The sequence below is a fragment of the Phacochoerus africanus genome, chromosome 1 (genome assembly GCF_016906955.1).
Source record: "Phacochoerus africanus isolate WHEZ1 chromosome 1, ROS_Pafr_v1, whole genome shotgun sequence".
NCBI classification, from domain to species: Eukaryota; Metazoa; Chordata; class Mammalia; order Artiodactyla; family Suidae; genus Phacochoerus; species Phacochoerus africanus.
Window position 1 is genome coordinate 109,469,842 of NC_062544.1, and position 24,544 is coordinate 109,494,385.

Here is a 24,544-nt window from a genome sequence, read left to right on the forward strand (position 1 = left end):
TTCTTGGGGTTATGTCTCCTGTCCTAACTCTAAAAATTCAAAGGGCTTGGGGACAGTGAGTTCCCCTGCAGGACAGTGTGGTGTGAAGAACATGCAGGGTGGAGGCAGAGGACCCAACGCTGGTACCTGTCTTGCTTCTCAGCTGCTGCGGGACTCACCCTCACATCAGCCTCAGGTTTTCACCTGCAGACAGGGCAAGCACACCCGCCTCCTGGTCTGGGTTGTGTCAGGATTTCATTAGAGGATGAACCTGCCCTGAGGGGGAAGGTCTCCCTGGTGGAGTGGCGCCCCCTCCTGCCCTGCAAATCCGGAGGCCACAGGTGAGCTTGGCCACAAGGGTGGGGCCCCCAGTGCAGAGTGTAAGGCCCTGGCAGTCTCATCTCCCCTCCTCTACTGTGAAAGGGCTAACTGCTCGCCAATTTCGAGTGTTATTGCAATGGCGCTTTGAGGAAGCATGATGCTTCTGTCTACATGTAAGCTAGATTCAAAATGATTAAGAAACTCCATCTAGGTCCACACAGGTTTGATCCAAAGCTACTGCCTTTCTATTACACCAAACTACCTTTTGTGGAGAAAAATACTACTGTCCCCTTTAACATGGCGGCGGGGGGGGGGGGGGGGACTCAGAGAAGGTAGGTAATTTGCCTAACACTGCACAGCAAGTAAGTGGTGGCATTGAGCTCTGTTGGCTCCAAAGATGTGGAGGTGGATGGAAATGCTCCCCAAGTTTTGCAAATGAGAAAACTAATCAATGATTAAAACACCAAAATGCGGAGTTCCTGTCGTGGCGCAGTGGTTAACGAATCCGACTAGGAGCCATGAGGTTGTGGGTTAGGTCCCTGGCCTTGCTCAGTGGGTTAAGGATCTGGCATTGCTGTGAACTGTGGTGCAGGTTGCAGATGCAGACAGGCCTCAGATCCTGCGTTGCTGTGGTGTAGGCCGGTGGCTACAGCTCCAATTAGACCCCTAGCTTGGCAACCTCCATATCCCTCAGGAGCAGCTCAAGAAAAGGCAAAAAGACTGGAGAGAAAAAAAAAAAAAAAAAAAGCCCGGGGAGTTCCCACTGTGGCTCAACAGGTTAAGAATCTGACTAGTATCCATGAGGTGGGTTCAATCCCCAGTCTCACTCAGTGGGTTAAGGGTCCGTCACTGCCACAAGTTGCAGCATAGGTTGCAGATGCAACTCAGATCCTGTGTTGCTGTGGCTATGGTGTAGGCCAGCAGCTCCAATTCACCCCTAGCTCAGGAACTTCCATATGCTGCAGGTGCAGCCCTAAAAGGAAAAAAAAAAAAAAAGAGAGAGAGAGAGCACAAGAGAGAAAAAAGACTGTTGTCTGCAAGACTCAAATCATAAATGTAAATTCTACTTGTTTTCCTACTTCTGCCCCTATCCCTCCATAGTCATTCTCTGCATGACAACCAGAGTGACTCCTTTTCTAATGTAAGATAGATTAAGTCATAATTCTGTTCCAAACCTAATTACTAAGCTCTATTTCCCTCAGATTGAAAGACAAGGTCCCTGTAATGGCCAAGAAGGCCTGATGTGGCGTGGGCCCCATTCCCTCTCTGACTTAGTCACCCTCCCTCTCTTTGCTTCAGCTACACAGGCTCTTTCCCTGTTCCTTGAACACACCAGGCACCACCCTGCCCCAGGGGCTTTGCACTGACTGTTCCCTCTGCCCAAATGCTGTTCCCTCACATGTCTGCATGGTAACTCCTTCAAGTCTTTCCTTTTAGTTGTCACTCTATTTAAAAGTGAAATCCCTCCCCACTTATCCTACTCTTTGTTTCTTTTTCATAGCAGGTATCACCTTGTACGCTTTACTTATTTACTGATGTTTATCATTTGTCAACTCCTGCTGGAATGTAAACTAGACATGAGGGCAGGAATCTTTGTTTCTGTTGTTCACTGATGTGCTCTAAGGAACTACAACAATATCCAGCACTTAGTAGGTGCTGGACAAACATCTGTGAATGAGTGACTGAATCTATTCAATGACTATAGTGCAATCATGCAGCCTCTGGTTGCAACACTGGAGAAAAAGAACGAGATGGGGAAATACCCGTGCAATATTAAGTGTAAAGACTGTGAAAGAAGATGTAGAATATCTATATATTGGAAAATTATGTATATTAATATAAAGAAGACAGGAAGGCTACATACCAAAGTGGTTTGCTTCTTTCCTGATTTTCTCCAAGGAAAATTTTTTTACAATAAGAGAATAAAGTTATTTTCTAAAAGGAAGAATATAGCATAAAGGTGAGGGAAGAACTACTTTAAAGGGACACAGGGAGCTTCCCGGGAGGATGGAACTGTTTCGTATTTTCTGTGGTTACATGTAGGCCAACTGTTTCTCTTTTCTGGACCTAGGTTTCCTCTTTAGCAGAACTGGGAGTGGAGGTCTGAGTTCTGAGGCTGGGTAAGCCCTGGCCAAGCTGGATGTGGGGGCTAGCAGATATCTGGTGATTGCAATGTATTATTTGTCAAATTCTAAGCAATGTACATTATAAAGGGGGAATTTTACCTTGTATAGATTATATCGGGAAAAAAAGGAAGAAAAAAACCAAACTTGAAAGCCACTGTGGGTGTCACACCTGAGCCTCTGCTGTCCCTCCCCCAAACATGACACCGAGGTAAATCCAGCTCAGGGACCCATCACTTACATCAGTTCGCCTGACTTTAGCAAGCAGATTTCAGCATCCTGCCCCATGGGCATGTCTTCAGTGTCCTCAGGGGTTAGTGAGTTTGATGTGATGTCCCTGAAATGTCACCAACAAGACACAGTCTGTTAGCTATCAGAACACAGTGTCCTGCATCCTGAGGCCTGCAGCCTTGGAGTCAGGTGGCCAACCTTGGGATGCACAGGGAACCCTTTAATCACAGCGGTGCAGTGATCTCCCTGATGTCTTCCCAGTGGGTGTGGGAGGGTGACCATAGCACAAAGGACCACAGCCCTGTCCCACACCAGCAGAGCTGGCTAGACGAGCTTGCTCTGGCCCATTTCTGGGGCAGGAGAACAGGCATCCACAGTGTGAGGCTCTTGTTTGATTTTTATGCCTACATACATACACACTTGGGTAGTCACGTAAAATGTATTTCTGACTGTGGGATGGGGTAGAAAATGTTTAAGCAACTCCTGGAAGATGTCAAGATTTTTTAAATCCTTTGTCATTTGAGAATGACAGGGGACAAAGGCAAGGCCACTAGGGGGCACCCTATCTCCTTTTGTTGCCATTGAGGTGTTTCAGTAAAGATGCAGGACAAATTCATTGCCCACAGGTGACCTTCCTCCTCCCCTTGCTCTGGTTATGGGGGCCCACTGCTAGCTATGGTGGCCTCTTATGGCTGATGGCACATCACCCTTTCCTGTCCACCTGAGTTTCCATTCCTCAGCCTGTGGTCAGTCCAACTGAACCTGTTTTGAGATGTGTATGTCTGTCAACCTGCTCCACCCTCTCAGGAATGGTCATCTTGGCCACAGCTGCCACATTTAGCCTGAGCACCTGCCTTGCACAAAGCCAAGAGAGTCTTCCATCCCAAATGTCCCCAAGGATGTGACCAAGGCTCCACTTCAGAAACAAGAATAAGTGGTGACCACCAGCAGGGATGCAGAGGAAATCCCCAGCAATGTAGTTCAAGGGTTCACGGCTGCCTGGATGAAGAGTCACAGGTGGGGTGCCTCTGCAGCTGGAATCTATAGTATTTTCTGGTTACAAATCAAAATGCCTTAGCCTCTTTCTTCTGTAACTTCAAGCCTGCAAACTGCCTGGGGAGCAGGTTCTCTGGTTGTTCAGATTGGCTGAGGAAGGCAGGGCGCCTAGAGAGCCTCAGGGCATGAGAATCTTGTTCCTCAGAGGGCTCCAGCTACCCCTCTGTCTTGCTAAGCCGGCACAGACAGGAGTGTTGCTCTGCCTGGCTACATGGGGCCCCACAGTCCCCTAGATCAGCCTCCATCTGAGAACAGTCTCCTGTGAACTGAAGAGGACTTTAGTTTACAACCGCACAGTCCAATACAGTAGCACCAGCCTCATGTGCTTGGTTAAAGGCAAACTCATCAGAATTAAAACAAAGCTAAAAAGCTTGGCTCCATGGTTGCACTAGCCACACTTCAAAGCCTGAGAGCCACAGGGGTTGGTGTGCAGATACAGGCCATGCCTGTGTCCCGGAAGGCTCTACTGAACAGCTCAGGTTTGGAAAGAGACTGAGGCATGCTGGGGGCCTCGTTCACTGTGCAGCTTGGGTGCATCTTTATTTTACTCTTAAATTCCAGGGGAGCGGGATTGAGATGGTGGAGGAGTAGGACATGGTGCTCACCTTCTCCCACAGACAGCAAAAAACCCACCATCTACATGTAGAAAAATTCTCACGGAACATCTACTGAAAGTTGGCAGGAGACCTCAGACTTCCAAAAAGGGCAAGAAACCCTCCACATAACTGGGTAGAACAAAAGGAAAAAGAGAGAGAGAGAGAGAGAAGAGAAAAAAAGGAATCAGGACAGGACCAGCACTCCTGAGAGGAAGCTGTGAAAGAGGAAAGGAACCCACACCCTGGAAGGCCACCTAACTGACGGGGAGATCAGCCGGGACAGGGGGAAACTCAAAGCCTTGGAGAAAAGTGCAGCAACCAGACTGAGAAGGGCAAAGCAGAGAGAGAGTGCCGCACAGGCCATCGGTACCTACCACTGCCTGGGACACCACGGTCTGAGACACTGGGCTGGGTGCTGGGACTCAGGCTTCAGAGGTCAGTGCAAGGGAGAAGACTAGGAACGGCTACTGGAAACAGCCTGAGGGGCTAGGGAGCTGTTTGCCACAAGCTGGGGAGTGGATCATCACAGCCGAGAGAGTGTGGAAGGAGGTCTGGGCCCACTAGAGAAGCAAGGCGCCATTGTTGGGGAGGGTGAGAGAAGGGGTGGGGTGGGGGGGGAATGCCACAGGAACATCTTTTTCTGTGCATGCGCAGGCTCTTGGGCATCAGAGTGCCTCTTGTGCAAGCTGTGGGGGTGGGTGCAAACTACTGCAGCCAGCTCAGACTCCTGAGGTGGGCATGGACCCCACCACTAAAGGTCCTGTAACAGGCACAGCTTGTGGCCCCAGTTACCTCAAGGGTCACCCTGCAAACAAGTGCCACCTGTTGCCCTCACTTCCTGTAGGAACACACACACCCCACTGTTGCTGCTGCTAAAGGCTCTGGGAGCTGCTTCTACCTCCCTGAGGGTAAATGCCACTGCCCAGGGCCCTGAAACCATGAGCAGCCTGCTAGCCACCTCCCTGCGGGTCTTCACCACTATCAAGGGTCTAGCAACCAGGCAGTGGCTACAGGCCATGACCATTGCCTCCATCTGCCTGGAAGCATGCACAGGCCATACACCAGCACACCCTCTATCAGGGGATCACAGCCTGCGCACACTGAGGAAAGAGACAACAAGCATCCAAACCAAAACCAGCCCTCATGCCAAAAAAAAAAAAAGGTAAACCCTCACAAGCTACCTAGGAATGCTCCACATATAAACAGCCCTTCAGGACTAGAGAAGATATTTGTTTTCCCTAAACTCACAAAGCAAGAAAAATATAAGCAAAATAAAAAAGCACAGGAACCATTCCCCAGTTAAAAGAACAAGCAAATGCCTCTGAAGGAGCAAACAATGAAATAAACCTCTGCGGTCTAACAGACACCAAGTTCAAAAGGAGACAGTAAATATACTGAAGGAATTAAGAGTGGATATGAATAATAATGCCGATTACTTTAGAAAGAAACTAGAAACCATAAGGAGGAGCCAAGAAAAATTAGAATATTCATTTGTGGAGATGAAAGCTGAGTTACAGGCATTGAAAAGAAGAATGAATAATGCAGAGGAACAAATAAGTGACTTGGAAGATAGAATAATGGAAATCACCCAATCAGGACAGCAGAGAGAAAACCAAATAAAAAAATATGAAAGCTATACATGACATCTATGAGATAATATAAAGTGGGCCAATCTTTGCATAATGATTCCAAAAAAGAAGAAAAAGAAAAGGGGGTTGAAAATATATTTGAAGAAATTATGGCTGAAAACATTTCAGATCTAAAGGAAACCAGTATTAATATACAAGAAGTACAGAGGGTCCCAAACAAGCTGAACCCAAACAGACCTACACCAAGACATATTATAAAATTGGCAAAAGATAAAGATAAGGAGAGGAACCCCCATAAGGCTATCAGCTGATTTCTCAACAGAAACACCATAGGTCAGAGGAGAGCAACAAGATATATTTGAACTTCTAAAAGGGGAAAATTTGCAGCCTAGAATACTCTACTCAACAAGATTACCATTTAAAATATAAGGAAAAATAAAGAATTTCTCCAACAAACAAAAACTAAGAGTACAGCAATACTCAACCCATTCTAAAAGAAATATTGAAAGGTCTCCTCTACATGGGAGAGAAGTAAGAAGATATAGAATGGAGAAAATCACAACTGGAAAGTAATTACTTAAATAAGCCAGTGTACAGATCAAAAAAGGAAAAAAAAAACTATTTGTAGAAGCAAGCAGATATAGGAAGGGGTTAACATACTTGAAAAACAGGGCAACCACAAATCAAAACCAAACATTACATTCCCAAAAATTAAAAAGAAGAGGACACAAGTATCAAATATAAGGAAATCATCCAACCAAAAAAGGAAAAGGGACAAAGGAGAAACATAGAATCAACTGGAAAACAAGGTTTAAAATGGCAATAAATACATATTTACCAAAATTATGTTAAATGTCAATGGACTGAATGCTTCAATCAAAAAACATAGAGTGGGAGTTCCCGTTGTGGCTCAGTGGTTAGCGAATCTGACTAGGAACCATGAGATTGCAGGTTTGATACCTGGCCTTGCTCAGTGGGTTAAGGATCTGGCGTTGCCATGAGCTGTGGTGTAGGTCACAGATGCGGCTCAGATCCTGCATTGCTGTGGCTCTGGTGTAGGCCAGGAGATACAGCTCTGATTAGACCCCTAGCCTGGGAACCTCCATATGCCTCAGGAGCAGCCCTAGAAAAGGCAAAAAGACAAAAAAACAAAAACAAAAACAAAACAAACAAACGAAAAACATAGAATGGCAGATTGGATAAAAAAACAAGAGCCTACAGTATGCTGCCTACAAGAGACTCACCTTAGGGCAAAGGACACATATAAATTCAAAGTGAGGGGATGGAAAAAGATATTTCATGTGGATGGATATGACAGGAAAGCAATAGTTGCAATCACATCATACAAAATAGACTTTAAAACAAAGGCCATAAAGAAAGATAAATGAGGGCACTATTTAATGATAAAAGGATCAATTCAAGAAGAGGATATTACACTCACCAATATATATGGCCCTAATACAGGAGCACACAAATACAACAAAAACTAATAAGCATAAAAGGAGACATTGATGGGAATACAATAATATTAGGAGACTTTACCCTGCTCACATCAATGCACAGATCCTCTAGACATAGAAACAACAAGGCAATAGAGATCCTAAATGACACAATAGAATATTTAGACCCAACTGACATTTTCAGGACATTGCATTCAAAAAACCAGAATATACATTCTTTTCAAGTGCACATGGAACATTCTCCAGGATTGACCACATACTAGGGCACAAAACTAACCTCAAAAATTTAAGTGTATAGAGATTATTTCAAGCATCCTCTCTGACCACAATGGCAAGAAATTAGAAATCAACTAAAGGAAAAGAAATGAGAAAAAAACTGGCTACATGGAGACTCAACAACATATTATATAAAAAAACCAATGGTTCAACAAAGAAATCAAAAAGGAAATTAAAAAATACCTTGAGGAGTTCCCATCGTGGCTCAGCAGAAATGAATCTGACTAGAATCCATGAGGATGCAGGTTCAATCTCTGGCCTCACTCAGTTGGTTAAGGATCTGGCATTGCCATGAGCTATAGTGTAGGTTGCAGATGTGGCTCAGATCTGGCATTGCTTTGGCTGTGGTGTAGGCCAGCGGCTACAGGTCCAATTCCGACTCCTAGCCTGGGAACCTCCATATGCTGCAGGTGTAGCCCTAAAAAGACAAACAAACAAACAAACAAAAACTACTTTGAGACAAATGACAATGAAAACACAACCATCCAAAATCTATGGGATGCCACAAAAGCAGTTCTTAGAGGGAAGTTCATAGTGATACAGGCCTTCCTCAAAAAAACAAGAAAAATATCAATCAATAACTTAATCTACCATCTAAAAGAATTGGAAAAAGAACAAACAAGGAGTTCCCATTGTGCCATAGTGGAAACAAATCTGACTAGCATTCATGAGGACGCAGGTTCAAACCCTGGCCTCGCTCAGTGGGTTAAGAATTCAGTGTTGCCATGAGCTATGGTGTAGGCTGTGATCCTGTGGCGTGGCTCAGATCCTGTGTTACTGTGGCCATGGCCAGCTGTAGCTCCAATTCGACCCCTAGCATGGGAACCTCCACATGCTTTAGGTGTGGCCCTAAAAAAAAAAAAAAGAACAAACAAAACTTAAAGTCATCAGAAGGAAGGAAATCATAAAGATCAGAGAGGAAGTCAATTAAAAAAAGATTTAAAAAAATAGAAAAAAAAACCAATGAAACCAAGAGCTGATTCTATGAAAGGGTAAAAAATTTGACAAACTTCTGGCCAGACTCACCAAGAAAAGAGAAAGAACCCAAATAAACAAAATAAGAAATGAAAAAGGATAAATCCCAATGGATTCTGCAAAAATACAAAAATCCATAAGAGAACACTATGAACAATGATATGCCAACAAATCTGACAACCTAGAAGAAATGGACAACTTTCAGGGGACATATAACCCACCAAAACTGAATCAAGAAGAAATAGATCATTTGAATGGAAGAATCATTAGAAATGAAATTGAATATGTAATAAAAACAAACCCTATAAACAAAAGTCCAGGACCAGATAGCTTCACAGGCAAATTCTTCCAAACACACAAGGAAGAATTAATACCCATCCTTCTTAAACTTTTCCAAGAGACTGAAGAAGGGACACTCCCAAAGACATTCTATGAAGCCACCATCACCCTAATACCAAAATCAAAGATACCACCAAAAAAAAAAAAAATTATAGGCCAATATCTTTGATGAATACAGACACAAAAATTCTCAACAAAATTTTAGCCAACCAAATCCAACAATACATAAAAAAGACCATACACCACAACCAAGTGGGATTCATCCCAAGTTTACAAGGATGGTTCAACATATGCAAATCAATCAGTGTCATACACCACATTAATATAAGAAAAGTAAAAAGCCACATGATCACCTCAAAAGATGCATAAAAAGCATCTGACAAAATCCAACATCCATTCATGATAAAAACTCTTACCAAGGTGGGTATGGAGGCAATACATCTTAACATAATAAAAAGCCATTTTATGACAAACCCACGGCCAATATAATACTCAATGGAGAAAAGCTGAAAGCCTTCCCACTAAAATCTGGAACAAGTCAAGGATGCCCACTCTCACTACTTCTATTCAACATAGTATTTGAAGTCCTAGACACAGCAATCAAACAAACAAAAGAAATAAAGTTATCCAAATTGGAAGAGAAGAGATAAAACTGTCTCTATATGCAAATGACATGATACCATTAGAGAAAATATAAGGACTCCACACAAAAACTATTCAAAATGAATTTAAAGTAGCAGGATACAAGATTAACATTCAGAAATCCATTGCATTTCATACACTAACAATGAAATATTAGAAAAGGTATATAAAATAATACCTTTTAAAATTGCACCCCCAAAAATTAAATTCCTAGGAAATAAACCTAACCATGGGGCTGACTTATACACTTAGAACTATAAAACATTAATCAAGGAAATTAAAGAGAATTCAAAGAAATGGAAAGATATCCCATGCTCCTGGATTGGAAGAATTAATACTATTAAAATGGCCATCTTCCCAAAGCAATCTGTAGATTTAGTGATTCCTATCAAATTACCCGTGACATTTTCCACAGAACTAGAGCAAATAATCCAAAAATTTATATGGAACCATAAAAGACTCAGAATTGCCAAAGCAATCCTGAGGAAAAACAAAAAACAAAGCAGGATGTATAGGAGTTCCTGTAGTGGCAGAGCAGAAACAAATCCAACTAGGAACTATGAGGCTGTGGGTTCAATCCCTGGCCTCACTCAGTGGGTTAAGGATCTGGGGTTGCCAAGAGCTGTGGTGTAGGTCGCAGATGTGGTTTGGATGCTGCGTTGCTGTGGCTCTGGTATAGGTCAGCAACGTGGCTCCAACTGGACCCCTAGCCTGGGAACCTCCATATGCTGTGGGTGCGGCCATAAAAAAAAAGGCAAAAAAAAAAATTAAAAAAAAACAAAACAAAATAGGAGGTATAGCTCTCCTAGACTTCAGATGATATTACAAAGCTACAGTAATCAGGACAGTGGGGTACTGGTATAAAAACATACAGATCAATGGAACAGAATAGAGAGCCCAGAAATAAATCCAGATAACTATAGGTGATTAATCTTTGACAAAGGACACAAGAATATAAAATGGGAAAAAGACAGTCTTTTCAAAAGTGGTGCTAGGAAAACTGGACAGTTGCATGGAAATCAATGAAACCAGAAAACACTCTCACACCATGCATAAACATAAACTCAAAATAGTTTACAGACTTAAACATAAGACAAGATATCATAAAAAAACTCCTAGAAGAGAACACAGGCAAATCATTCTCTGACATCAATGATATAAATGTTTTCTTAGGTCAATCTCCCAAGGCAAGAAAAATAAAAACAAAAGTAAACCAATGGGACATTATCAAACTTAAAAGTTTTTGCACAGCAAAGGAAACAATAAAAAAAAAAATAGGCAACCTACAGAATGGGAGAAAATATTTGCAAACCATGTTACTAACAAGGGCTTAATCTCCAAAATAAACAAACAACTCATATAACTCAACAACAACAACAACAACAAACAACCCAATGGAATAATGCAGGGAGTTCCCATTGTGGCTCAGCAGTTAGTGAACCCAACTAGCATCCATGAGGATGAGGGTTCAGTCCCTGGCCTCACTCAGTGGGTTAAGGATCCGGCATTGCCATGAGCTGTGGTGTAGGTCAAAGACACAGCTCAGATCCCATGTTGCTGTGGCTGTGGTTGTGGTGTAGGCCAGTGGCTACAGCTCCGATTGGACCCCTAGCCTGGGAACTTCCATATGCTGTGGGTGCAGCCCTAAAAAAGACCAAATTAATTAATTAATTAATTAATAAAAGAAAAATGGGCAGAAGACCTTCATAGACATTTCTCCAAAGACTTGAAAAGATGCTCAACATCACTAATTATCAGAGAAATGCAAATCAAAACTACAATGAGGTACCACTTCACACTGGTCAGAATGACCATCATTAATAGGTCTACAAATAACAAATGCTGGAAAGGGTGTGGAAAAAAGTAAACCCACTTACACTGCTGGTGGGAATGTAAACTGGTACAACCACCATGGAAAACAGTATGAAGGTTCCTCAGAAAACTAATAAGAACTACCATATGATCCAGAAATCCCACTCCTGGGCATATATCCAGACGAAACTACAATTCAAAAAGATACATGCACCTGTATGTTCACAGCAGCACTATTCGCAAGAGCCAAGATATGGAAACAACCTAAATGTCCAATGACAGATGAATAGATTAAGACAATGTGGTACATATACACAATGGAATACTACTCAGCCATAAAAAAGAACCATTTGTAGCAACATGGATGCAACCAGAGATTCTCATAGTAAGTGAAGTCAGAGTAAGACAAATACCATATGATATCACTTATATGTGGAATCTAAAATATGGCACAAATGAACCTATCTACAGAACAGAAACAGACTCACAGACATAGAAAACAGATTTGTGGTTGCCAAGGTGGATGGTGAGGGGAGGGAGTGGGATGGGCAAGTTTGGGGGTAGCAGATGCAAACTATTACATTTAGAGTGGATAAGCAATGAGGTCCTACTATATATAGCACAGGGAACTATATCCAATCTCATGTGATAGAACATGATGGAAGATAATATGAGTAAAAGAATGTATATATATGTATGACTGTGACACTATGCTATATAGCAGAAATTGACACAATACTGTAAATCAACTACACATTAATAAAAAAATTTTTTAACAAAGAAAAAAAAAGTAAATTTTTAGGCTTCCTTTCTGCCTAAAAACCAAGTGAAGAGGGCTTCTGGTTTTGACTGCTTATTACCTAATAACTACAGCTTGACCAAAACATGCAAACCCACATGCCTATCCTTCAGGACTGGCCCCAAGGCACTGATGAGCAGGCCATGCCTTTCCCTGCTGCCCTCTGGTTAGACTGCTTTTCTGAGGTTCTTTCCACTCATCCTCCACAGCTCCAGCCACAACCACTACCTGACAAGATACTCTTCTCCCAGGAGCAACTGTCTCATCCCTGAGTCCTGGAACACCTTCCTCACCAGGGCTCTGTCTAGAGAGTGGCAGGTGTTCAGAAAAAGGGAGCAGGTCAACATGGCCTGACTTCAGACAGAAGCCTTTAGGGGGTACGGCTGCCACGGCCTTTTGATTCTGTTTAAGAAATATTTGAGTACTCTGGGAAAAACCCAAGAAGTATGACTAGGTACTTTCCCACAAGAAGTTTCCTTTCAAAGAAAAGCAGTGAGCATTACGACTTGGAAGATAACAAAAGGCACTTTATAAATTGGTTGAAATAAAATTCTGGCCCCCAAATTGTGAAGGGCTCTCCAAGTTTTCCATCAGAGAACTTTCCATTGGAGAATGGTTATGACAAACGTGGTCATGCTCTCTCTGCAAATTGTGAAGGGCTCTCCAAGTTTTCCATCAGAGAACTTTCCATTGGAGAATGGTTATGACAAACGTGGTCATGTTCTCTCTAATACAGACATCACCTCTCCCACCCAAGCATGCGCTCCGTCACAGTCACGGAGGGCACTGGGCTTGAGGCCTGATTCTCCCCACAGCGGATGAGTGACAGGATTCAGGCCCTTCTAACATCACCCTGTGAACTGATCCTAAATGACAGAGTTGGCTTGTCCCTGGGAAAAACTCATCTCTCAAAGCTTAAAGATTCCAAAATGTCAGGCTGGCTCATTCTGAAAGGATGTCTTGTCTCAAAAGATTTCTTTCAGAAGGATGGGTACCTTGACTTTCAGTATCTGGTTCAGGCTGTTCACTGCTGATTCTACCCAGGACAAGTAGGGTAGTAAGCACTGCCTGAGTGGTGTGGTTTCAGGAGGCAGGTCTGCATCATGCTCTCTGGCAGACCCATCATTCACAAGCCATCTGATCCAATGGTCTGGCAAGGTAACAGATCTGAGTTTGTGTGCTGGAAGTGGCTATTAGTTATTAGCTGTGAGTCCATAGGACTGTTCTTTGGCTACGTCCTCCACATTCTCATCTATAAAATGGGCTAATACCTACTTGCAGGACTGCTCTGAGGATCAGGGCTGTCACGTGCACTGGAGCTACATGCATACACAAAACCCAGGCCACAGCATCGGCTTTGCATTGGTCCAGACCCAAACTGCTCCAAAGATATGTACAACTGGTGAATGAACTAATTTTAGGGCACAAATGCTACCATCTTCAGTGGACTGTCACTGCCAGAGCTGCTTATTGCTCCTCTTTGGTTTATAAATTAAAACCCTCTCAGGTCCTGGCAAAAGAGTATGTCCCTAGCCAGGCTTCAGGGGGTGTGCAGCATCAGAGCTACTGCTTCTTGTCTCTGACCCCCACATTACATGAGTGCAGGCTGGTCATGTGTATTCTGATTTGCAAAATGGGGAAGGGCTAAGTGTCATATAATCACCAAACGAGGGCTCTTAAAAATTACTCAACGGAAACACAGACCACATCACAGAGAGGGAGAAGCAGACCTCACTGCTGTGAGCAACCTTATCTCTGGAACGCACTGACAGAGCACCTCTACTGGTGAGTCATTTGTCTTCTTTATAGTTTAAAGACAGGGGCTACCCGCAGGTTTCTGGAGTTCTCAGAGTCCTGCCTGCAGTGCAGTACAATGTGAAATGCCCAGGCTCTCAAGCTCAACTGCCCTTGGTTCAAACTCCATCTCCGCCATTTGCTGCCCGGAGGATTAGATGAGAGAATTATGATTTACCCTGGTTCTGGGCACACAGGGCTTGTAAATGGATACTGACAGTGATATAATCAGACTCTCCCCAGGAAATAAGGAGAGTCTAGTCACTGAGTTTGTTTACTAATGTCTTTCTCTGGTTTCCTTTAGTTTCTTTTCCATTTTATAAGATAGGCTAGTATCTTAGATTATGGTTTACCTTCTTTTCTCTATATAAGTCTACATACAACTGTAGCAACTTTAGAAAATAGAGAAAAATATAAAGAGGGAAGGGTAAAAAGTCATCTCTAATTCTACCAGCCAGAGTCGAACTGCTAATAAAATCTGGTCATTTTTCTATGTTTAAAAAAAAATAGTCAAAATCACATACCTTATTGTGGAGTCTTAAATGAGGTCTGCAGAACACATGGTAGAGAAATTTTAAAGAGATCATGAACCCCCAGAATTACAGGCATCTGTGTAGTTATTACTGAGGGAAACAGTCTACAACTTTTATAAGATTCTCAAAGGGGTTTATGATCAAAAAAGGTTGAGAATTATGATCAACTTTACATTCATTTTGTCACCTATTCATTGTATTACTAACAGCCAATATTATTTTGCATATTTGTACTTACATTGTTCTGAGCAATTTAAATGGTTTGCATTTTCCAAAATCATTAAAAGCACTTCCTAAACATTTCAGTCATATTCTAGTTTATGTTTGAATTATACTTTGTTCATTTATTTAACATCAGACACTTACCATTTCTAAATTTGTATATAATATTTTTTAGTTTTCAGAAATCAACATAGGACTTTGGTTATAGAAGATACAGAAATGAGTTTTAATAATTCTAGAAGATTAAGTAATTTTTAGGACTCTATCTGCACAGAACTGTGTAGGCCCAATCTGCTAAATACTACTTTAAGTTTATCAATGATTACAAATGAATTTGCATGGGCCCTCTGAGCAAATTGCGATGGCAGAATAAGGATGCAGTGACAGCTATAATAGAATTTTTTCTTAAAGGCCAAGAGCAAGTTAAACAATAGTGGAGATTTGACATTACTTTCAAGGGAAGCAAAACCACTTGTTTCATATTCAAAATGGTGAAAGATGTTTTGGTCCCCATGTGTAGTAATAACACACACACAAATCACTCTCTGACCCGCTTGACCTAGTGGCCCAGAGTTGGTGGAATATGATGCCTACCAGCTGGCCTAATATTCTGTGGTCAGAGGACAGACTTTTCCCTGAGCAGTCTTAGCCCAAGGTCAAGGCCCTTTCTTAGAGAGAAAGGGTGCTGTGATCCCATGAAAGACCAAGGTGGCAGCACCAGGGCTGACATCACTTCCAGTAAGGACACAGCATGAGGAAAGAAAAGCCTCTGAGGAGACCAGACAGGAGAAGTCTTCTCTCTTTTTATACTCCCCGTCAGGCCGATTGATACTCTGACTTTGCTAAACCAAATGCCTACTCTTCTTAAGCATCTCCTTGAGGTGCAAGTGGGCTGTGGCACCGGTCAGTGGAAGAGCCACTGTGTGTTGAACACCTGATGGCCAGTGGCAGGGACTGACCTGGCCCCCCAAGGCTGATGCTGCCGCAGCTGTCCCTGCTCCCACACCACAGAATACAGTACCCTGTGTCCTGTCATGGTTCCCAGCAGGGTCATGGGGCCCAGAGAAGGGTCAGAAGGACGTGATAACCTTGAAGGGCTGGAAAGAATAGACAGCTATTTGGTCTTTGTGACAAGCAGCTCCACTGCAAGGCTGGCCACTGGCCCCACTGTGGCTGCCCACCCTCCTGACATTCCATTTCAATCAGGTCTTCCATTTGTTAAAGCAGACCCCTAGGCCCTACCCTGCTGATAATAAAGGCTAAGGCAATGTTCCCTTCTGGGGGACTCCATCTTGTAAGAGATTTCTGAAGATCAAAGAAGTCAGGGGGTGGAATGTCATACACTGACAGATGATAAAGGGGAAGGCTGGGGTTGGGCGAGAAGCGAACTGCCCAGGCCCGTGGTCAGAAAGCTGCTCAACCAAAGCACTGGGCAGCCTGGGCTCTTGCCTGCCTTGTCTCCCCTTGGGGGCAAGACGTGACAGAGGAAATAGCCCACTCGGGCAGAAAAGTCCTGTCCTCCACTAACACCTCTGGGTCTCCAGAGTCTCCTTGACGGTGGAGCCCTTGGGAAGGGAATACTAGCCTTAGCTTTCACAACTTGTAGTCCAGGGGTCAACTTTACACAAAATGGGGCACAGGCTGGGTGGGAACCTGCTGAGAGATGGGCAGATGAAGACGGTCCTCCCCAATGAGGTTTTTCCAAAAGGACACTGTCCCCATTTCACCACCTGGGGACCTTTGCTTCCAAGACCATATAGCACAGGATTTTATAGAATGCGCATGAGGTCAGTTATGTGTTGTCTTCTAGATGGGTGAAATCCTGGGAATTTCAGGGCTATGGAAAGGTCTCCCGTCATGTCTGAACAGTTTCCCCTCAGAACTGGCTGTCTCCAGTATCTGTTACTGAGCAGAGGAGTGAGTGGGTTTAGGAGGTGACTATCTGACCCCTAAAAGTGGGCAACGGAACAGTGGGAAGACAGGAGGGGCCACCCTCAGCCCCCAGTGCATGTAATTCCTGTGGTCTGACTACCAGGGTCCATCAGAACAGATGCCATGGCTGAGTACGACGATGGAGACACTGCGTTCTTCAATGCTTCCAACGACAGCAGCCAGGGGCACCAGGACTTCCGGCAATTCAGCAAGCTCTTCCTGCCCTGCATGTACGTGGTGGTGTTCGTCTGTGGCCTAGTGGGGAACTCCCTGGTGCTAGTCATCTACATCTTCTACCAGAAGCTGAAGAGCCTGACAGATGTATTCCTGATGAACCTGCCCTTGGCAGACCTGGTGTTTGTGTGTACTCTGCCTTTCTGGGCCTATGCAGGCATCCACGAGTGGGTCTTTGGCAGCATCATGTGCAAAGTCCTGCTGGGCATCTACACCTTGAACTTCTACACATCCATGCTCATCCTCACCTGCATCACCATGGACCGCTTCATTGCAGTGGTTAGGGCTACCAAGGCCTACAACCAGCAGGCCAAGCGGATGGCCTGGGGTAAGGCCATCTGCTTGTCCATCTGGATGGTTTGCCTGCTGGTCTCCTTGCCACAGATCATCTATGGCAACGTCCTTTACCACAACAGGCTCGTCTGTGGCTATCACAATAACGCAACCCTCCCCGTGGTTCTGGCCACCCAGATGACACTGGGGTTCTTCCTGCCACTGCTTGCCATGATTGTCTGCTACTCAGTCATCATCAAGACACTGCTTCAGGCCCGTGGCTTCCAGAAGCACAAGTCTCTGAAGATCATCTTCCTGGTCGTGGCAGTGTTCCTGCTGACCCAGACGCCCTTCAACCTTGTGAAGCTCATCCGCAGCACAAACTGGGAGTACCACAGCATGACCAGCTTCTACTATGCCATCACGGTGACAGAAGCCATTGCCTACCTGCGCGCCTGCCTTAACCCTGTGCTCTATGCCTTCGTTGGCCTGAAGTTTCGGAAGAACTTCTGGAAACTTGTGAAAGACACTGGCTGCCTCTCTTACCTGGATGTCTCAAGACAACAGAAGTCTTCTGAGGACATGTCCAGGACGGCTTCAGCCTTTCATAATGCAGAGGCCACCAGCATGTTCCAGCTATAGTCTTTTCTGGGCTTGGAGAAGCTGCTCAGGATTTCACAGGAGCAGGGCTGTGTCCTCTGGCCGCAACGAGGAAGGATTTGTGTGTAGCACACACGTTCTCCTGGAGAAGTTCCTTGATGCTGCAGCTGGGGCAGGATGCTTCTTCTCAGGCAAGCACAGATTCTGCTCTCCTCTTCTACCCCAGGCCTAAAGCTCAAATGGGATTCTGAAGGCTGCAGGGGCTTTCCTTCCTCTCCCCTGAGAATACCAAAACCAGGAATGACGTTGTGACCAGGTTCTCCTTCACAGGGACTGGGACCAAGGGTTGAAGATGGGGACATGGCCAACAAAGGTCTTGACTGCAGATGACACTCTGGGTTCCCAAGTTCAAAAGATCCTTCTGGCAACTGGGAAGGCAGGGAGATTACAGAGTAGTCATGACAAGTGCTAGCCCCTGAGACTCAGACCTTCAACACCAGGCACCAAAAAGCAATGAGCTCAGGTTCTGCAGTGCCTTGGGGGTTTGACTTTTATACAGATAGATGCTTTATGTTCTCTTTGATTAGTCCTGGAAGAAGTAGCACCAGGATATGTGAATGGACCAAGAAAATTAGGGTCGGCTGGGAATTCCAGTGGGCCACAGAATGCTAGAAAAATGTGCAAACCAGAGTTTAGGACTATCATGAGCCTACACAGCACTTCTGAAATGGAATCTTGGTGGGTTGCTTGTTTAAAAACTGAATTATTCAATGTCTCACACACACAAATCATATGTAAATGTATATATAATATGCATGCATATCAAACAGCATATGCCTTTCCCGACTAAGAAATAAAACTTTTAAAAAAGCTTCCAAACGCCTTTTATCCTTAGGCACATTCTATCTTACTGTGGTATTCCTGAATGCCCGAATATATCTTAAGTGATCATGTGTGAGCTCAGAGCATAGGGAACAAGTTAACACTGTCAACTCTCAGGGCCCTGCTCTATCAACACACCGATGATAACAACCCAGCTCCTTCACTGTGGCTCCCAATCTCCTCCCTAGCATGAGTGGTACACTTGTTACCTCTGAGATGTGGTGACAGGGCGAGGCAGAGTTTTAAGTGTCAAATACTTGTTTGTGCATATGTTTATTAGATTCCCAGCAACCTGCCCAACAGGCTTAAAGTGGCCTCTTTGGGCTCATGTGTTGCAAAAACCACTCCCTGAAACATGAAGAACCTGCTGCCGACAGCTAAGGAGAGTGCTCAGGGAGGAAGCCCAGAATGGGCTCAATGGTGAGGTTCTGTGGCTTGGACAGACCTGAGTCATGAGCTGGTAAGACAAGTTGGTAATCTCTTAACCGCTTCCACTCTCGTGAAGTGTGGACCATAACAGTATCACCTCTCAGGGTGGCGTGAGGAAGGCTGGAGGTGATGCACACAAAACGCTGGACACGGTTTGCATCTGTGGGTAGAAGGGTCCCTCAAATGGTGTAGTTATTGTTACTTCTCTCAAGAACTAGCAACACAAAAGATTAGCCACCTCTCTCTGAGAAGATGAGGTGCAAGAAGGCTGGCTTCCGCCTTCCAGAGGCACGTGGCAGGGTCCAGCTGTGCACAGGCTGGGCTTGCGGGGCCACAGGGCCTCCATAAATGTGCCTAAATGCACGGGGAGTGCTGCTTTATTGTACCCAGGCTGCACAGACCACCTGGTGCTCCTCTGACAACAAAATCTGCCCGGTTTCTGCTGACAAGGCTGACTTTTACCTTGGTTACGCCAGCTTCATAGGGGAGTTTCGGTCACCTTCCTCTGCACTGTCATCTTAACGTCGAGAACTTCTGGTAGACAGGCCACCAGCCCCTAGCCTCCTCAACAACATCTTGGGACAAGAGGCAGATGTCCTAACTAGGATGGAAGGTGTGAAGTCTGGGGAGCCAAGGGCCCTGCAGCCTCTCCACGTGTCCCCATGTGGGAAAGCAGTGTGGTGTGATGGGAGAGGCGGGGCTCTGGAGTGACTAAGACATCGCTTTGGTGAGAACTCAACCTCTGAGAGTCCTGGGGAAAGCCATGTGGCCTCCCCAAGCCTGTTTCACCACCCACACTGCTGGCTGAGGCCACGGCAACAGAGGGGTGACTGCTGGGACCTCTGGGTTCTTGACTTGCCCGCCTGGCTGCAGGCACCCGTCAAACTGTGCCCCATCCCAGGACTGCTATATGCCCCTCTCCAGGCTCATCGCAAAAAGGTTTTGCACTGGGCCTTCCACAACTTAGGATAACCTGCTGGCCTGTCCTGAGGAAAAGTATTGCAGCTGGATTTTCCTTTGCCTCCTCTGCCCAGTCACTCGTGGGTCCTAACACTCTCCAGGTTCTTCCCTGCTGGCTTGGGAGTCAAAATTGTTTTCCAGACCCCCTCCTAAGTTCACACTATCCCTGGTAACAGACACTGGCACAGCCCATGAATCTTCCAGAGGGCTTTTACTCTCGACTTCATTCATCCACACGACAGCCCTGAGGAGCACAAGTTCCCTACCTCAGACTCACCCTTCTCCCCTGTCACAGCTCTTCCCTCTGTTGCACACCCCAGTGCACGATGTGAGAGGCCTGGGTGCAGGGGGAGCCAGCTGGAGGGGTCAGGATGGACCTGGACCCTGGGCAAGTCCGGCCTGCCTTGGGGTGGCCTCGGGTCTGAGAGTACAGAATCTGCTCTCCCTGCAGCAGGTTCCCTGCACTCGCAGGCTGGGGGTGGGGCGATTAGAAGCCACTGAGGACCACCCTGTTCGAGACGTCGTGAACACAGGGTGATCTTGATTCCAGGAGCTACCTGGAGCCAGAAGCCCGAGTGATCTCAGTGAGCATTTGGGACTGAGGAAATGGTGCTGCAGGAGAGAAAAAACGGAAGCTGCTGTTCCTAAAGGGGTGGGGGCAGAGCAAAGAGCACAGGGTCCAGGTGTGGCTGGGGCACCAGCTCTAGCCTTGTCCCCTCAGGGCAGCACTCCCGTCCATGCGCCCAGTCCTTCATGGTCCACGGTTACTCCCAACACTGTTCTGTAGGCCTGGTGCCACCATACTGTTTTCCAGATGAAGAAATTAGTTCAGAGAGATTAATATACAGCAGAGCAGGGCTAGGATTCCAGTGAACAGCCTCTTTCTCACCCCCAAAATGTCGGTTAAGACGGCCCAGGGTACCTGACAGCTCTGTACTCATCTGAAGGCAGAGGTTCTGGGTTAACCCCAGCACAAGGTAGCTTTCTAACCTTAACCATTATCATCATATCCTGTTCTCGTTCTGTTTCTGAGACACTGGGCACCAGATGTGCTTGGCGACAAACCTGCCACAGCTCCCCCAAGCACTCTGACCACAGAGAAACCTGTTCTAAAGCGATTACTGGCAAAGACGCTCTGTGGGTCAGGGACAGGCTCTGTGTGTGAGTTTGAGCTCAGTATTGTCTGGGCATTTGTGAGGATTCTCCTTGGCAAAGATCACTTAGCTACAAGGTGCAAGGAACTAGGGAAGACACCACAGTGTGGCCCTTGACCTCATAGCTCAGGGAGAACATCAAGAAAACCATAGACCTCTACAGAAGGCTTCCCACATGGTTCTCATCTGACTCTCCTAACAACCCCATGGGCTGGGGGCTGTCTGTCTCTTCCATACGAGGGAGGAAACTGAGTTCAGCGGGCTGCGGTGCCCAAAGCCACAGACAGGGAGGCGGTAGACCAGGATCCGCGTGGGTGTGTCTGACTCTGGAGCTCAAGCTCTTTGTTGGCATGGTCTGCTTAAGAAGGGGAGGCCAGGCTGAGGAGCAGAGGTGGTAGCTGAGGCAGAGGCCCAGGGACCCAAGGCCAGCCCTTCTGCTGGAAGACACCTCTTTCTTTCCTTCTCTGCCTGCCTCAGTCCTGAGAGGACCAGGGCACCTGGGCAGGGAGATGGCTGAGGGTGGACCTAGGTGGCTGTGGGGAGGGGTATGCACCTTTGCAAGGTTCTGAAGAATACCACCTTTCTACCCAAAGTGAGGGCTGTGCTCCCAAGTCATGCACAGGGGCCACTGGGTAGCTTCTCAGGAATCTGTGGCATCCTTCCAGGTGCCCCTGAGAGCCTGGATTCTGGGACCTGTTCCTGTCCCATCACGGCCAGGAGGGGCAGGGCACACATCTGTGTCAGCCCTGAGGACATGGATGTGGGGGAGGAGTGGACATGGGACAGGGAAGGTGGGCAGGCTTTTGAGGTACAGATGGGGAAATGGGGGCCAGGATAAGAGGGCTGTACTCTTCAAAATGAATATTGTACCTGTGGACTGAAGGGAGGTTAGTACTGACACTTAGAGCCACCTGAACTTGAGCAAGTTACCTGGACTCCTGAGGCTTCAGTGCCTCGACCTGTAAAATGGGACCATAATCCCTACTCTTTGAAAGGTTGGGTAGGGACTAAGTGAGGTCACATGCAAAAGCAGCTATGCTAGGAAGGTGCTTAAAAGAGCAGCTTTTAATGACACTGCCTCCAGACAGCCCCTTTTCCCCCACATTAGGACTTCCACAGGGTTTAGCCCCCCTGGACCACTTTTTACTTTGTTTCTTGTCAGAGATGCTTACACAAATCTAGGCTCTATACCCCACCCCATCACCACTTTCTCTAGTGGTTTTGATTGGTCCTACACTTAAGAAGAAGAAGAAAAGAAAAAGCCACTGAAGACAAGGTGGTCTGTCTCCAGCTAATGTACAAGGAAGGTGTGAGCCAAGGGAGGCCCTGAACTGACTTGGAGGGCTGGTCCTTCACCTGAACAGAGCATCCATACGGCCATCTGTCCATCCACCAGCTCCAGATCTGCCTTGGAGGCTGCAGGCTGGCATGGTGGCAGTTTCCTTTCCCTGGAACACTTCCTGATTTCCCATGACCAAAAACAAATATGTTTGTCAGCGGTCAGAACACCTTTTGTTTTTGTTCCTACTGGGAAAGGAGAAAGTGAGGGGTGAGGGGAAGAGAGAGGGCACTTTCTCATGTGAGTGACAGCCCAAGGCCACTCCCCTGTTCCCTGAGGGTCCAGGCCCTCTCACCTGACCCCCCACCCCCTTGGCCAAGAGTCAAGGCACAGTCAGGGAAGAGTTGCCAGTACCAATATTAGAGTGTGGCTTAGTGCAAATGCAATGGAATGTGTCCTGGGGTCTGCTGGGCCATGGGGATTGGAGCGAACACTGCTGACTCACACAGCCAAAAAAGAAGCTTCAAGGTGGGGTTTCCAGAAGGAAAAGAAAAGGTCCATGGTCAAAGACGTGACAGTGAGCAGGGGCTTTCTTGGGTTGGGCGACGGACTTCTCTTTATCCATGAGGCGAGTTCAATCACTCTCAAGCAAGAAAACAGAAGAGTAGAGGCACATACACATGAGCCTAAAATCTCCTTGGCTGAGAGCCTCCAGAGATGAAGTACATTTTCTTCCACGCAGCAGAAGCTCTGGATGATAAATCTGACAGATCAGTCCCAGAAGAGAGGAATAGAAATCTCAATACGAGTCAGCAAGAGCATCACAAAACTTTCTAAGTGGATGCTAAAGTGGGCCCAGGAATGTCTGGACAGAAAGCCATGTTAATTCTCCCTTCAGCTTCTGAACAGCCAGTCTTTTGCTGCACAGACTGCATTTAAGCCAGACCCCAGGGGCTGAGAAACACCACTCAAGGCTGCCATGCAAGAGAACCTTACCATACCCATGGGTCGCCTGGCTTAAACTCTTGACACTTCCATATAGTGGCACTTTTGTGCAGCTATTTCAGGCAACACAAGAGACTGGTGACAGGGCAGAGCACAGATGAGGGGAGTGGAAAGTCTTCCACATTCCAGAGAGCGTGGGGTAATGGAACTGTCTGTACTTTTACTGCTTTTAGAACTTTGGGGTTTGGGGAGGGCTTAGATGGAGCTAAAAGAACTTCTGAGAGAAACATCTGCCCGAAACAAATGAAACTGAATCCGAGTTTCCTTTCTCCTGGCACCATTACGGAGCTTGATGAATAGTTCCAAACGATAAGCATGGTTTTTCTTTTTCTTTTTTCTTTTCCTTTTTATGGCCACACCCTCGGCATATGAAGGAAGTTCCTGGGCCAGAGACTGAATCTGAGCCATCGCTGTGACCTATGCTGCAACCGTGGCAACACCGGATCCTTTAGCCTGCTGGGCTGAGCTGGGGATTGAAACTACCTCTGCAGAGACCTGAGCCACTGCAGTTGGATTCTTAACCCATGCACCACAGTGGGAACTCCTTTTCTCTTTATTTTTCCCCCCCTTTTTAGCTTGGCTTTAATTTATTTTTTTTAGCTGCACCTGTGGCATGTGAAAGTTCCTGGGCCAAGGACTGAACCTGAGCCACAGTAGCATCAATGCCACATCTTTAACCCACTGCACCAAAAGAGAAAGAGCAGAGTGTTGCTCTGCGCATGGCTGAAGGCAGCACAGCAAGGGCTCCTCTTGTGCGCTGAATTATGTCCTACCCACTTAAATTCATTTGTTGATATCCTAACCTTGGGACCTCAGAACGTGACTGTTTTGAGAGATAAGACCTTTAAAGAAGTAATTGAGTTAAAATGAAGCCAATAATTCAACCTGACTGATGTCCTTATAAGAAGAGATCAGGACCCAGACAGACATCAGGAGTACACGCACATAGCAGGGGTGACCAAGTGAAGACACAGGAAGAGAGCAACTGTCTGCCGGCCAAGGGAAAAGGCCTCAGGAAACCAAACCTGCTGACACCTCAGCCTTAGACA

At 45.9% G+C, this 24,544-nt stretch overlaps 2 protein-coding genes across 2 annotated transcripts in view; one reads left to right on the forward strand and one right to left on the reverse strand.

Moving 5' to 3' along the window:
• Positions 1-24,544, reverse strand: part of FYCO1 (FYVE and coiled-coil domain autophagy adaptor 1) — a 70,104-nt gene that overhangs the window by 14,260 nt on the left and 31,300 nt on the right. The window contains 1 exon segment of the mRNA XM_047771965.1: positions 2,665-2,760. Coding sequence (XP_047627921.1) covers positions 2,665-2,760 — 96 coding nt within the window.
• On the forward strand, positions 13,864-18,659 carry CXCR6 (C-X-C motif chemokine receptor 6). Its single transcript, XM_047771979.1, has 2 exons — positions 13,864-13,983; positions 16,783-18,659. Exon 2 carries the CDS (start codon positions 16,803-16,805, stop codon positions 17,826-17,828), a length of 1,026 nt encoding a protein of 341 aa, XP_047627935.1. The 5' UTR covers positions 13,864-13,983; positions 16,783-16,802; the 3' UTR covers positions 17,829-18,659.

Excerpts from the sequence above, each read along its gene's own strand:
- CXCR6 (XM_047771979.1), top strand. The coding sequence starts at position 16,803 with ATGGCTGAGTACGACGATGGAGACACTGCGTTCTTCAATGCTTCCAAC.